This window comes from Trichosurus vulpecula, chromosome 2, assembly GCF_011100635.1.
Source record: "Trichosurus vulpecula isolate mTriVul1 chromosome 2, mTriVul1.pri, whole genome shotgun sequence".
Taxonomy (NCBI): domain Eukaryota; kingdom Metazoa; phylum Chordata; class Mammalia; order Diprotodontia; family Phalangeridae; genus Trichosurus; species Trichosurus vulpecula.
In genome coordinates, this window is record NC_050574.1 from 83,969,042 (window position 1) to 83,983,747 (window position 14,706).

Consider the following 14,706-nt stretch of genomic DNA (forward strand, 5'->3'; position numbering starts at 1 on the left):
TGACACAAAGTAATCTTGAAAAGAACAACTTTGTCTATATGTAATGAAGGAGGTTTAAGGACACTGCATATCAACTTGGTCTTATCTATCACAAAATATTTCCCAAGAATTTAGGTCTGTAAAACCAAGGTGAATGCTAAGGAGAGACCCTGTAGTTGGATTTCCTATAGTCAATCAAGAGAGCTTATTCAGGGGAGTACTGACTGATTTGGAAGATGGAATAAATATAATTTACAAAGAAGGGCATCTTTGGGAAGGGGGACAGTCATGGAGGCTGGATCAGTGCATGCTAATGATCAGTCACCAATTTTTCCTTAGCACTCAAAAGCCATCTGATCCCAGATACCGATGGCTCCATTCAACACAAGCAGCTTCGATACAGCCCCCTTCACCCTGATGGGCATTCCAGGGCTGGAAGAGTACCACATCTGGATTAGTATCCCTTTCTGTACCATGTACCTTGTGGCCATTGCAGGTAACTCCATCCTGCTGTACCTCATCACCATGGAGCATAGCCTGCATGCACCCATGTTCTACTTTCTCGCTATGTTAGCAGTCACTGACCTTGTCTTATCTACCACATGTGTTCCCAAAACCCTCAGCATATTCTGGCTTGGCCCTCAGGAAATTGCCTTCCCCAGCTGCCTCACTCAGTTGTTTTTCCTTCACTATAGCTTTGTCCTGGACTCAGCCATTTTGTTGGCAATGGCATTTGACCGCTATGTGGCCATCTGCTTCCCACTGAGATATACAACCATCCTGACTCCCCAAGTCATTGTCAAGATTATGGTAGGCATCTCCTTCAGGAGCTTCTGTGTTTTTGTCCCATGTGTTTTTCTGGTAAAGCGGCTCCCTTTCTGCCGGACGCACATTATCCACCACACATACTGTGAGCACATTGGTGTGGCCCGGCTTTCTTGTGCTGACATCTCCATTAATATCTGGTATGGTTTTGCTGTGCCAATAATGACTGTGATTTCAGATGTCTTCCTTATTGCCATCTCCTACACACTCATTCTGAAAGCTGTCTTTCATCTCCCATCTCGTGATGCTCGTCAGAAGGCTCTAGGGACCTGTGGCTCCCATGTCTGTGTCATCCTCATGTTCTACATACCAGCCTTCTTCTCTATTCTAGCCCACCGCTTTGGGCACAATGTACCTCTTACCTTCCACATTATGTTTGCTAACCTCTATGTGGTCATCCCACCTGCCCTCAACCCAATTGTTTATGGCGTGAAAACAAAACAGATAAGAGACAAGGTCTTTCTCTTGTTCTCTATGAAGGGCACAGGGTAACACAGAACTGAGGTGTAACCAGAACGGACTTTGTTTTCTTTGAATGACCCAGCTTACCTCACTGAGCTTCCCTGGACACTGGGGCTTGCTCTTCCGGGGCAGGAAGCCCAGTGACCATGCCAGGAATCAGAGAACTTCCTGTGTGATGAGTCATGGGGCTGGCTGAGGGCAGGTGTTAACCTGGTCTACGCTAGGGGGAGGGGCCAAGTCAAGAACCAATCTGCCCTGGTCGTTCAGGCAGCACTTGATGATGTCAAAAACTCTATAAGAGGGGAGAGGACAGCTTAAAGATCATCTCTTCCTTTTCCTGTTGGAGCCAGAGACGCCTACAGCCGAAGCTGAGCTGCTGGTAGCAGAGCTGACTGGAGTGTTGAGCAAGGACTGGAGGCCAGTGGGTAATCTTCTTACCGTAGAGGGGAAGCATGTATACGATTTTGCCTTATACTATCTTGCTTCTCTGTGGCCTCCTGGTTACCCTTGTGAGGCGGACTTATTGGGCCTGGAAGCTTTTGATGAAAATATCAAAATGGGGACGCTGGTTTGTGGGCTTGTTACTGTGGAGTGTAAATACATGCTTTAGTTCTCCTGCCTTCTGCCTAGAGAATTCCTTATATCCTGCAGTTCCGGACCTTTTAGGCACATATGAGATTCTCTTTGAAATCATAAATTCTGCCTTCCTAATATATGAGGAGAGAGTGAAGCCTGGGGGAAGCTGTTGTGTTAAGACCAAAGACTCAGTTTGTGACTGGTGGATACGGAAGGCATGCTTCCACTCTTCAAGAATCTATGATTTCATTGGTATGGTTGCTCTTTCCATTTTTAAAGATCACAACTCCTTGGAAACTTAGTAGGTGTAGTTGTCTTTAGTAGTAGTCCTTAATGGTGACTGTGGCAGAAAGATTCATTGCTGTGCAACGAACCTGATGATAAGCCTCCCTGAAATCAGATAGACCGGCCTCAGACAGCCAATGCACAATACATTGTCAGTCCCATACTGGAAGCCATTGTCATGTGCTATGAGCTCCCAGAGCAAGTCATTGCTAGAAGAATATTCATGATCCAGTCACGTCCATATCATAACATGGCATCAGAGTAATACTTTAGGGAGTTTCACAAGGAATTGTCATGACCTGATTTGATATTCTTTATTTGAACCTGTCTTCTTCCTCTGAATCCAATACTCTTTCTATCATGCTACATTATCTCTCACTACTTTATTCTCTACTTAGCAGTTTCTCTCTACAATCACATGCCATGGAGAAAATTTCCCTAGAAAGGAAATTTACAAAGTCAGAACTGTCTTTTGTATTTGATGACTTTTTTTCTGGGAGATAAGGAGAATCATACAATTTTCATTGCATCATTATCAAAGTATATAGAATTTGGACTTTGAGACCTTGGTCTTGGATATCTACTCTACTTATTACCTATATGACCTAGCTTCTTATCGTTTCAGTTTATCTATCAACAAAATAAGGAAGGCAAACTAGGTGATTTCTAAAGTGATTTTCACTTTCCAGATGTAAATTTAAGGATCCTATGAGTGGAGGACACCTGCCTGACACAGAACACTTTACTTTTAAAGTTCAACAAGAATACAGATTTTGACCATTTGCAAAGATTCATTCTAGAAGACATAACTATGATAAAGGATTCAGGACTGGGTGCACTGAGGAGGTGTTGGGGAATGTTATCTCTGCTTTTTTTCTTGCTGAAACTTACTGAGGCTACTATCTCCCATTACATTAACCTGCTTTGAAAATAAAATCTTCTGGAACCCAGCCACAATAAATCATAGACATAATTTATTTCTCAACTCTGGATTTAACACAGGTCTAGGTTCTAAATAAGGGTATTTGTACGATTATAACTGCAGCACCACTTTGCACAAGTGTCCTTAACACTGCCTTGGGTTAGAGGTACCTCATAGGTCAGCCACCACTCAAAACTATAGCTTCTGAATGCCCATAAATGTGTTTTCTTTTCCTAGGCCTACTAGAGGATGCAGTAATTCAAAGCAAAATATATTTAAACAAAATGCTTGATAACTTGGCATAATAACAAAATAGGTGACAAGAAAGATTCTAGGGTGTCCCAAAAGTCTTACTGCAGTTATAACTTATTAAAGTATATCCAGTACACATAGTAGTATGCTTTCTTAGAAGTTGCCATACCAGTAATGAAGAGACACATGTAGGGAGTACATGTGGCCAAGAAACATCTATATATGCACACACATATATACATATACATATATATGTATGTATCTCTGTATATATGTATTATATATGTATGTATAGAGAGAAAGGGGGGACAACACGTAGGCGACAGGTGTATTCAGGGAACATGGCACATAGCTGTTGATATCATTGCACTGTTCTCTGCCAGGCAACCCTGTTCTCTGCTAGGCTTCATTGCTGTCATCAGCTATGATGAACAACATAGCTTCCAACCGAAGTTTCTCAACTGAAATCTCTACTAGGTCCCTGAAAATCTTTAAATTGACAAATGAGAAGGCCTTTCCTGAGTCTAATCCTTCTCAACCTCTCTATAGCATTTGACTTGTGTAGAGGATAGGACACTAAATCACAAGTCAGCAGAACCTGCGTTCAAAACCCATCTCACACAATTAATACGTTTTGTGAACCTAAGCAAGACACTTGCCTCCATTTTCTAATCTATAAAATAAGAAGATTGGACTTGATAGACTCTGTGGCTCCTTCTAGTTCTAAAACTATGACTCTATGAGTCTAGAATCATTTTTTTTCCAAATACTATTACTCCCTGGGTTTGGGGGGTTGGGTTTTTGAGGGGTACTATTTCATCCCACCAAATCATTCACTAGACCATCAGAGTCTAGGCAGCATGTACATTTGCCATCTACCATGACCTTATTATCTCCACTCACCAGGAACAACAACTGTCAAGACCTATCCACCAACCCAGGGGAGTTAAAACAATAATTAAATTAATATAAAAAGATATTTGAGCTGGCTTCACCCATTCCCTTGGGCATCCTCTTGAGTTGTTCCCTGGTGGTGTGATTCCTTTGCTTATGGAGTCCAATGAGAGACAATGCTGTAAGGGGAGAGGCTTTAGGGAAACTACTTGGCATCAGGGATAGCCAGTTGGGACTGGAATCAGGAGGATCTGAGTTCAAATCCAATCTCAGATACTTACCAATTGTATCACCCTGGGCAAGTCATGTAACCTCTGTTTATCTCAGTTTCCTCACCTGTAAAATGAGGATAATAATAGCACATGCCTCCCAGGACTGTTGCAAGGATCAAATGAGGCAATAATTGTCAAGCACTTAGTACAGTGTCTGGTACATTGTAAGCACTATAGAAATGTTAGCTGTTATAATTAGGGCCTTCTCCTCCATCTGGCCCTGTGAAAAGGCCTGGGCCCTTGACCTAATCATTTCTTTTCTGTTTTAGATGAAGGAATTGGAGCCCAAAATTTCGTGAGTTGTGAAAGTCCAAGGGAGAGAGAGCATTTGGGATTCCCAGAAGCTGGGTTTTGTAGCTAGTTTGGCACCAGTAACTAAGGGAGCAAGGAATTACTTTCAGTAATGATCTTTGGGACCCAGCCCAATGATGGTTGAGACAAGGACTCACCTGGCAGTACTTGGTGGGACCAATGTTATGTAGGAACTGAGCTAAGTTTAAGTTCACTCTGTCTAGAGATATAGAGAAGAACATGTTCCTAACACGTTGGGGGAATGTATGGGTAATTAAGGTGGGACTTTTATACTGTTTTAGAATGCTAAATTAATTAAGTGCCTTTGATTGAGTCTTACTAGGTGCAAAGCTCCAGGCACCCATCCTTTGGCTAAGTGTAAAGACCCAGGCTCACACCCTTTTGCTGATTAGGTGTGAATCCTCTGAGCCTGGAACAGAGTATAAAAACTCAGAAGTTAGCATTTTCTCTGGGGCTCACTCATGGAGGAGTGTTGTTGTGGAGACTCTAGGCAGCTGTTGTTAAGAGGCCCCCCACCAGCTTGTAAACCCAGATGTTGATACTTTCCTGGCAACTATGAATTGTGATTTGAATCAGACAAGGTCTGTCTGTTGATGTTTATAATTTCTATTTCTATTTGTTCTGAAGTTCAGGGTGCTGGCTTTTCCTCCTGAACTAAGTGAGTTTTATTTACATGTGTGATTAAATTGATATTGTTAACCCCTTAAAATTACTTTCCTTAGTAAAGCACATCAAAGAACCTGTGCTGGCAGCTCTTATTGCTGGTTTTGTTGGGTCTTACACCTCAACAGCAGCTGGTAGCCAAATCACTGTTACAGAGGAATTGTGTGTACATTTGTTATTTCAATATTTTCAAAACAAATATCCCTTTGTAAAAGTTAATTAAGTGCTTAAATGGAACTGGAAAATGGAAACTTGTCACTGGCACCTAACAGTGAGGGAAACATATCTAGTTGAAGCTCCAAATGATTGAAAAAAGCATACTACAACCCTCTTAGGGTCCTCTAATACTGAATAGAACAAATGAATAAGCCTTTGTCAGGGAGAATGGACCAGAGCACATTTACTACATCTATGTTTTCAAAATATTTAGCATGATGCATGACACTCAGTAGGCACTTAATAAAGGTATAGTTAAAGAATAATTATAGCTTCTTCACTACTTTACAACATTGCTGTTGTCTTATGTCATTTACAAGTCTTCAGCTATGGTATAGATCCATTTGTTCTGGGGCTATTATTAATTTCTTCTGCGATCTGCTGGTGTTCATCTGTGATATGTTTCTTTTTACAGGCAAGTGCTTAGCTTTTTATCTATGTATCTATCATCTGTTTATCTATCATCTATCTATCTATTTATTATTTGTGGCAGAATAGAGCCATCTTAAGATCTCAGTGTCAAAGATTTAGAGTTGTAACCCATCTGAGAGACCAGCTAGCTAGAGAAGCCCAGTAGTCAAACTAGCATAGGACAAATAAGGAACTCTCCCAGACGCCAGTATTTAAAGACATGACACTTCCTTAACTACTGAATTGTCATAATTTATCCGTTGACATCAGATACAAAAACTCTAAGTCACCAGGGGGATCATTATTATGTTTCCTAAACCATTTGTTTTGTTTGTTTATTTGTAAGAAATCAATATCCTAAGGTGGGCTTCTTCTTTGTGTTTGACAGTTACTTTGCTGAATACAGTTACTTTCTCTGGAGACAGTTACTTTCTCCTTTCTCTTTCTTTTTCTCTCTCTATCTCTCTCTCTCTCTCTCTCTCTCTCTCTCTCTCTCCCTCTCTCCCTCTCTCTCCCTCTCTCTCCCTCTCTCTCTCTCTCTCTCTCTCTCTCTCTCTCTCTCTCTCTCTCTCTCCCTCTCTCCCTCTCTCTCCCTCTGTCTCTCTCTCTCTCTCTCTCTCTCTCTCTCTCTCTCTCTCTCTTTCTTTCTTTTTCTCTCTCCCCTCTCTCAGCCACGCTGAAAAGACTCAGCATCCCAAAACCTCAACTAGCTAATAGACTTAGAGAGTCAGCTATAGATGAATGTTGCAATTGCCCATGGTCTCAACCATGTGGCCCCAAGAGGGGAGAAATCATGTGCACAAGTGATAGGAGTTCTTGAAGCCTAAGCTTCAGAAGGAACGGCAAGAGTTTCTGAATCTTCTTTTTGGAAGATCATTCATGGAGACAGTATCAAAGAGTCACTTAGCCAATCCTCATCTGCAAAATGATCTGAGGTCCCTTATAGCTCTAAGTATAATTCTCTGATCTGAAGAAAGTTTGGACTAATTAGAGTAGGGCAACTAGGGTGTTAAGGTGACTGGGGGCTATGTGATAAGAAGATCTGTTAAAATAGTTGAAAATGATTATCTTGAAGAAGACTCAGGGGTAGGGGTAAGGAGGTGAAAGCCATCCTAAAGTACTTGAAGAGCTTCCATATGGAGGGAAGATTAGATTTTTTCTGCTTGGCCTCACAGGGCAGAACTAGGTAGAATTTATTTAGAGGTGAGAAAAAGGTAAAACAAAAGCAAGCAACTTCACAACACTTAGATCTGTTCAAAAATTGAATGAGGTGCCTCAAAAGAGAAGGCCTTCTATAGAAGGCTGGATCATTCTTTACTTATGGATATCACAGAGGAGTGATTGGAGTGATTCTGCTTCAGATGGGGCTAAGACTAGAGCTAGCCTAAAAAGGTCTCTTCTTATGCTAAGATTCTAGAATTCTAGGTTTATGTTAGCTGGAGTAGTCAGGGGGAGAGAGTTGCTTCATGAAGGAGGTCAGACTTGAAATTAACCCTGAAGCAATACCCAGACTAAGGAAAATTGGAAGAGTAGAGAAGGCTATTCCAGGTTTGGAAAATAGTGTGAGGAAAGACATAGAGGAAGGAATATCTGGTAATGAGAAAGAGAGAGAGAGAGAGAGAGAGAGAGAGAGAGAGAGAGAGAGAGAGAGAGAGAGAGAGAGAGAGAGAGATCAATTAGTTGAACTCGTAGGTGAATAAAGGGGGTGATGTGCAAATGAGGGCAGAAAGGTAGATTCCCTTAGGTTAACTAGAACAGAGATTTCCTTTCTCTAGTCTTGCCTCACAGCTGGCTAGGATGGCACTAAGGTGGCCATACCTGAGGGTCAAAATCGTCCAGGGGTTCAGATGCCACTGTTCTCCATCTTCTTGAAAATGGCTAATAGGGCATGTTTTGCTAAGTTCTATCCCTGCTTACCTAGTACATAGATAGACATAGATATAGACATATAGATATACACATATGTGTATATACACACGTGCATCTGTGTGCATGACCTATTGTGCTATAAGATACACATGTACATTCAGATGGTCTATCCCCAAACACATCATCATAATCATTATCATCATCATTCTTTTAGCTCATAATCTCCAAGCTCCATGGAAAAAGAGACTTTTAAAATACAGAGAACTGGCTGGGCAGATCTAAGTGTGGGGGAATAGGATAAGGTCCAATAACCTCTGAGGTTCTATGGGCAACTGAGGTTGTTAAATGAAAGAAGACATTTAAAAGCACGTACATAAGAAGCACTGTGGCAAACAGCAGGACCTAAATAGAAAAAATAAGACAAACCCTGCTCTCAAGAAGCTCTTATTTTAAGGCGGAAGACGACACACATTGAACGTTTCAGCTGCAAGTCAAACGCAAAAGCCCCATGATCTTAGGATGCAGTAGCAAAGCAGATGTTAATTCAGTTAGTTCAGTGAGCCTGAGAACTCTTTTGCTCAACTTGGGAAAGCAGCTATTTTCTCCATCTGTACAATAATCCACAGAACACTGAATACACAAAAACATAAGAAGAATAGAAGAATAACAGCTTGTCCCATGATTGTGTCTATCTGAAGGCCACTAAAAAAACAATGAAATGATGGTGATGATGATGATAGAAATATAGTAGCTCATATTTATATAGTGCATCAAAGTTTGCAGTGTACATTTCATGTATTATCTTATTTGAGCTTCACTGCAACTCTATGACTTAGGTGCTATTATTTGCCTCACGTACACAAATACACACAGATGAGAACACACACATGAACACAACAAGATAAACATATCCATGGAAATATTTCATATACATATTGCCACGTATAAACACAAGCACAAATTACACACCAACAAGAAAAGTCATATTACACATACTCTCAAAAACAGGAAAGAACACTGAGTCTGGAGTCAGAGGTATTGAGTTTGAATTATGACTCTCCTACATACTTCTTACATGACACTGGACAAGACATCTTTCCTCTTTGGGTCAAAGTATCCTCATCTTTAAAATAAGAAGATTGTTGGGGAGTAGCTGAACAAGTTGTGATATACAATCATAATGGAAAACTATAGTGTTATAAAAATGACAAGCAGGCTGATTTCAGGAGGAAATTGAAGAAATACACACTGATGCAAAGTTAAGTGAGCAGAACCAGCAGAAAAAAATAACAGGAATATTTATGATGATCAACTGTGAATGACTGTGCTCTTCTCAGCAATTACGACATGATCCAAGGCTTCCAAAGGACTCATGATGAAAAATGCTATTCACCTCCAGAGCAAGAACTGATGGAGTTTGAATGTAGCTTGATACATACTATTTTTCACTTTATTTCTTGTGAGGGTGTAGGGGATCTGTCTTCTTTACAACATGACTAATACGGAAATATGTTTTGCATAATTGCACACGTATAATCTATGTCAAATTGCTTACCATCTCAGGGAGGGAAGCAGGAAGCAGGGAATTTGAAACTCAAAATTAATAAAAATGAATGTTAAAAATTGTTTTCACATGTAATTGGGAAAAATAAAATATTCAAAGAATAAGAGTATTGTGAAAGACATCAGTTCAAGATCTAAATCTTTTACTCTTTTGGACATATACTGACATATTTTCTGATACTCACTGATGCCCAAACATACTCTTGGAGTCTGAGGATAAGTCAAAGTATTTAGTAAGCACCCACAATTTGGGGATGTCTAAAGCTGTTTCCTCAACGTACTGACAGATTGGCCTAGTCCATCTCTCTCAGTGACCCAATGATGCTGGCATTTTAAGCAATGAAATGGTTAATTTTTTCTGATTTCATGTGGCCTGATCTCCCAGGGGTCTCAAGAGATATGGCTTGCTCTGCACTAACTTATTTATCCTCACACCACAAGGAATAAGGAAGAACAAATAGCTCCATGTCTGCCCTCTCTTCGAAGTATAGCTATCTGCTCCATCTGCATTCCCATTCTTTGAGCTTGTACCAGAACTAGGACCTGGTAGGTAAGTAGGTAAGATAGTGGGAAAGTCAAAAAGCAGAGTAACAACAAGATTGTTTTAAGAACAACTTTGAGTGAATATATTGAGTGAAGATATTTTGACTATTATAAATGCCCAGATTAACTACAAAGGGCACATAAAGGAAGATGCTATTTGCAACCAGAGAAGAAAAACAGATAAATGGAAGTATATATAGAATGCCATGTGTGTGCATATGTGTGTGCGTGTGTTTGTGTATTCACATATACATATTGGAGCAGGAGGGAAGAAAAAAGGAAAAAAAAGGAAAAATATTACATGATAACTTTATTATATATTTAAAAGGAATAGCAAGTTGTACATAATAAATTTGCAGTTTCATGTACAATCATCTTTTTTCTGTTCTACTATGTTACAGAAATGCTTGTTTTATTTCTTAAGTTTAGAATAAAACAAATAAAAAAATTAAAAAGCCAAGCTAGCATTCCAGCTAGTTCTGGGGCAAAGTCCTGAGTGGATGAGAAAGAAATGAGAAAAGATGCATTTAGGACAGCCCTGCTTTAAATCAAGGTGCTTCCTGCTTTTAAGGAGGTCCCAGTTGACCCAGAGGGGTGCAAGAAACATGGTTAAACAGAATTGGAAACCATGTCACTGTCTTCCTTCAAAAATACTTTCCTTTTCTTAACAGCCCTATTACTGTCCAGGGTACTATCATTTCCCCAGTCATCCAGGAGCATAACCTAAGTATCATCTTGTACTTCTTGCACACTTTCACCCCTCTCCCACCATATTTAATGAGTTGTTAAATCATAATAATTCTATTTTCAGAATGTCCCTTGTATCCCCACACCCCTTCTTCCCTCTAAAACTGCCACCACCCAGGTGCAGGCCTGAACTATTACAGTACCCTTCACAATGGCCTCCCTGCTCGGAGTCTCTCCCCACTCCAGTCCATCCTTCTCCCATATGTCAAAGTGAACTTCCTAAAACACAGGTCTGGCCATGTCACCTTCCCCCTTGCATCCCATTCAATAAACACTAGTGGTTCTTTGTTATCTAAAGGATCAAACATAAGATCTTCTTTTTGGTTTTAAAGCCCTGGCTCTTTCCTACATACAATCTTCTTACACCTTCTTTTCCCTCCATATACTCTCCATATAATCTAGTGGCATTGGCCTCCTTGCTGTTCCTTGCACAAGACATCACTTCTCTAGCTGTCCCTCATGACTGGAATGGTCTCCTTTCTTATCTCCACTTCTTGATTTTCCAGGCTTCCTTCAGTTCCCAGCTAAAGTTCCATTTTGTACAAGAAGGCTCCCCCCCACCCAAGTTCCTTCCCTCAGTTGACAATCTCTGATTTATCCCATGTAAGTCTTGCTTGCACATAGTTGTTTGCATGTTATCTGTCCCAATAGATTTTGAACTCCTTGGGAGAAGGAACTGTTCTGTGCTTTCTTTTGTATTCCCAGTGCCTGGCACATAGTACGTGTTTAATGAATGCTTGTTGACTTGACTTGACTAAGATTGGTTGAAGGTCTCAGGGACATTCGGTCTGGGGAAGAGATTTGGGAGAAATGCTATAGCTGTGATATTTTAAACATGTGAAAAATGCCATGGAGAAGAATGATTACATTTGTTCTTCTAGAAACAAGGTAGGGGAGAGGGAGAGGAGTTACAGAGGCAGATTTAAGATCAACACTTCCTAATAATTCATGCTATCAAAAGATGGAATGGATTGCCTTAGGAAATTGTGAGTTCCACAATCCAGGAGGTCTTATAGTAGCGGCCGGATGACCACTTATTAGGGGTTCTTTAAAGTAGATTTTTTTAGAGTTGGATAAAATTATCTCTGAGGACCCTTCCAACTCTTTTTAAAAATGGTTTTTAGTATTTTATTTCCTCCCAATTACATGTGAAAACAATTTTTAACATCGATCTTTAAAACTTCAAGTACCAAATTCTCTCCCTTCCTCCCTTCCCACCCTCTCATAGAGAAGGCAAGCAATTCTATATAGGTTATACATGTGTAGTCATGCAACACATATTTCCATATTAGTCACATCGTGAAAGACAACATAGACAAAAAACTCAAGAGAAATAAAGTTTTTTTTTTAAAAAAAGTATGCTTCAATCTGTATTCAGACACAGTTATTTCTCTGGGGATGGAAAGCATTTTTGTCATAAATCTTTCTAATTTGTCTTGAGTCACTGTACTGCTGAGAACAGCTAAATCATTCATAGCTAATCATCTTACAATAATGCTGTTACTTTGTACAATGTTCTCTTGGTCCTACTCATTTCACTTTGCATCAGCCCATGTAAGTGTTGCCAGGTTTTTCTGAGAGCATCCTGCTCATCATTTCTTGTAACCTAATAGCATTTCCAAAACAATCATGTAGCACAATTTGTTTAGCCATTCCCCAAATGATGTGCATACCCTCAATTTCTAATTCTCTGCTACCAGAAAAGAGCCACTATAAATATTTTAATACGTATAGGTCCTTTTCCTTTTTGTTTTCATCTTTTTGGGGGTTCAGACCTAGTAGTGGTATTGTTAGGTCAAAGGGTATAGAAGCCCTTTGAGGATAGTTCAAAATGACTCTACAGAATGGTTGAATCAGTTCACAACTCCACCAACAATTCATTAATGTCTCATTTTTCCCACATCCGCTCCAACACTGGTCATTTTCCCTTTCTTTCCTATTAGCTAATCTAATAGATATGAGGTAGTACCTCAGAATTGTTTTAATTTGCATTTCTCCAATCAGTAGTGATTCAGAGCATTTTTCATATAACTATAGATCACTTTGATGACTTCATTTGAAAACTTCATATCTTTTTATCATTTATCAATTGGGGAATAGCTTTCATTTTTTATAAATTTGACCCAGTTCCTATTTGAGTAACGAGGTCTTTATCCAAGAAACTTTCTTGAAAAAATTTTTTTTTCACAGTTATGGTTGGTAAATGTACTTCCCTCCATTCTATTTCCACCCTTTATTCTATTCTCTCTCTCTTTTCACTCTGTCCCTCCTGAAAAGGATTTTGCACCGGACTGTGTTCCACTTTGATCCTAATGCAACAGAACTTTTCCTGCAGGCGTTCTAAGTTGCCTTTGTCTGGAAAATTATTTCACCTCGTCCTTTTGTGGGTTCAGCTGCTCCAGGAATTGGTTTATGGCATTATTTAGAGGGATTTAGAGGAGTTTTGGGGAGAGCCAGTGGCATTGCTTCCTTTTCTCTGCCATCTGGGCTTTGAAACTCTTCCAACTCTTTTGGGAGATTAAGTGAGCCTTCCTTGTGTATTGACGTAAAGAAGATCTGCCATTTGTCATAATCTGTCTCTGTCCCTCTCTGTTTCTCTGTCTCTCTCTCTCTCTGTGTCCCTGTGTCTCTCTCTCTGTCCCTGTCTCTATCTTCTCAGTCTGTCTGTATGTCTGTCTGTCTCTCTCCCTCTCTCTCTCTCTGACATTTGGTAGTGGAAGTGCCATTTGATAAACAAAAATGGGATACAGGGTGGTGTTAATGATGATACGAGTTAATGATGATAGGAGAGGAGAGAATAGCCAGTAAAAGAATAAAGGAAATGTTTTCTGAAGGATTCAACCCTTGCTTGGGTTGGAACTGAAAGTAAATTTGGAGGAACTGAAGTTAAGAGCAATCTAGTTGGTCTTAATGATGGGTGATCATGTTTGTTTCCAGGGCCTTTGGGCTATCCAAAACCAGCTCACAATGGTCACCTTTAACATAAGTGGCTTCAACCCAGACACATTCATCCTAGTGGGGATCCCAGGGCTGGAGCAGTTCCACGTCTGGATTGGCATTCCTTTCTGCGCTATTTACCTTGTGGCTGTAGTGGGAAACTCAATCTTGCTGTATCTCATCATCGTAGAGCGCAGCCTCCATGAGCCCATGTTCTTCTTCCTCTCTCTGCTGGCTTCCACTGACCTGTTGCTGTCCACAGCGGGTGTTCCCAAAACCCTCAGCATCTTCTGGCTTGGAGACAGGGAAATCACATTTACTGGCTGCCTCACCCAGATGTTTTTCCTTCACTACAGCTTTCTTTTAGACTCAGCCATTCTACTGTCCATGGCATTTGATCGATATGTGGCCATCTGCTCCCCACTGAGATATACCACCATCCTGACTACTCAAGCCATCATCAAGATCATAGTAGGTATCTGCTTTCGCAGCTTCTGCATGGTTCTCCCAGATGTTTTCTTGTTGAAGCGCCTACCCTTCTGCCAGACACGCATCATCCCACACACATATTGTGAACATATTGGTGTGGCCCGCCTCTCCTGTGCTGACATCTCCATCAACATCTGGTATGGCTTTGCTGTGCCCATCATGACTGTAATTTCAGATGTAATATTGATTGCTGTCTCTTACACACTTATCCTCTATGCTGTCTTCCACCTCCCATCTCATGCTGCCCGACAGAAAGCACTAGGTACCTGTGGTTCTCATGTCTGTGTCATCCTTATGTTCTACACACCAGCCTTCTTCTCCATCCTTGCCCACCGATTTGGACACAATGTTCCTCGAATCTTCCACATCATGTTTGCCAACCTCTATATAGTCATCCCACCTGCACTCAATCCCATCGTCTATGGAGTTAAGACAAAGCAAATAAGGGACAAGGTCATCATCTTGTTCTCTCCAAAGGCAACCCAGTGA

At 40.5% G+C, this 14,706-nt stretch overlaps 2 protein-coding genes across 2 annotated transcripts; both read left to right on the forward strand.

Moving 5' to 3' along the window:
* The first annotated feature begins 348 nt into the window (after positions 1–348).
* On the forward strand, positions 349–1,296 carry LOC118838459 (olfactory receptor 52H1-like). Its single transcript, XM_036745766.1, has one exon. It carries the CDS (start codon positions 349–351, stop codon positions 1,294–1,296), a length of 948 nt encoding a protein of 315 aa, XP_036601661.1.
* Positions 1,297–13,714: 12,418 nt separating this feature from the next.
* Positions 13,715–14,706, forward strand: LOC118838244 (olfactory receptor 52H1-like). Its single transcript, XM_036745479.1, is given in 2 exon segments — positions 13,715–13,733; positions 13,736–14,706. Coding segments are annotated over 2 exon segments (990 nt in total).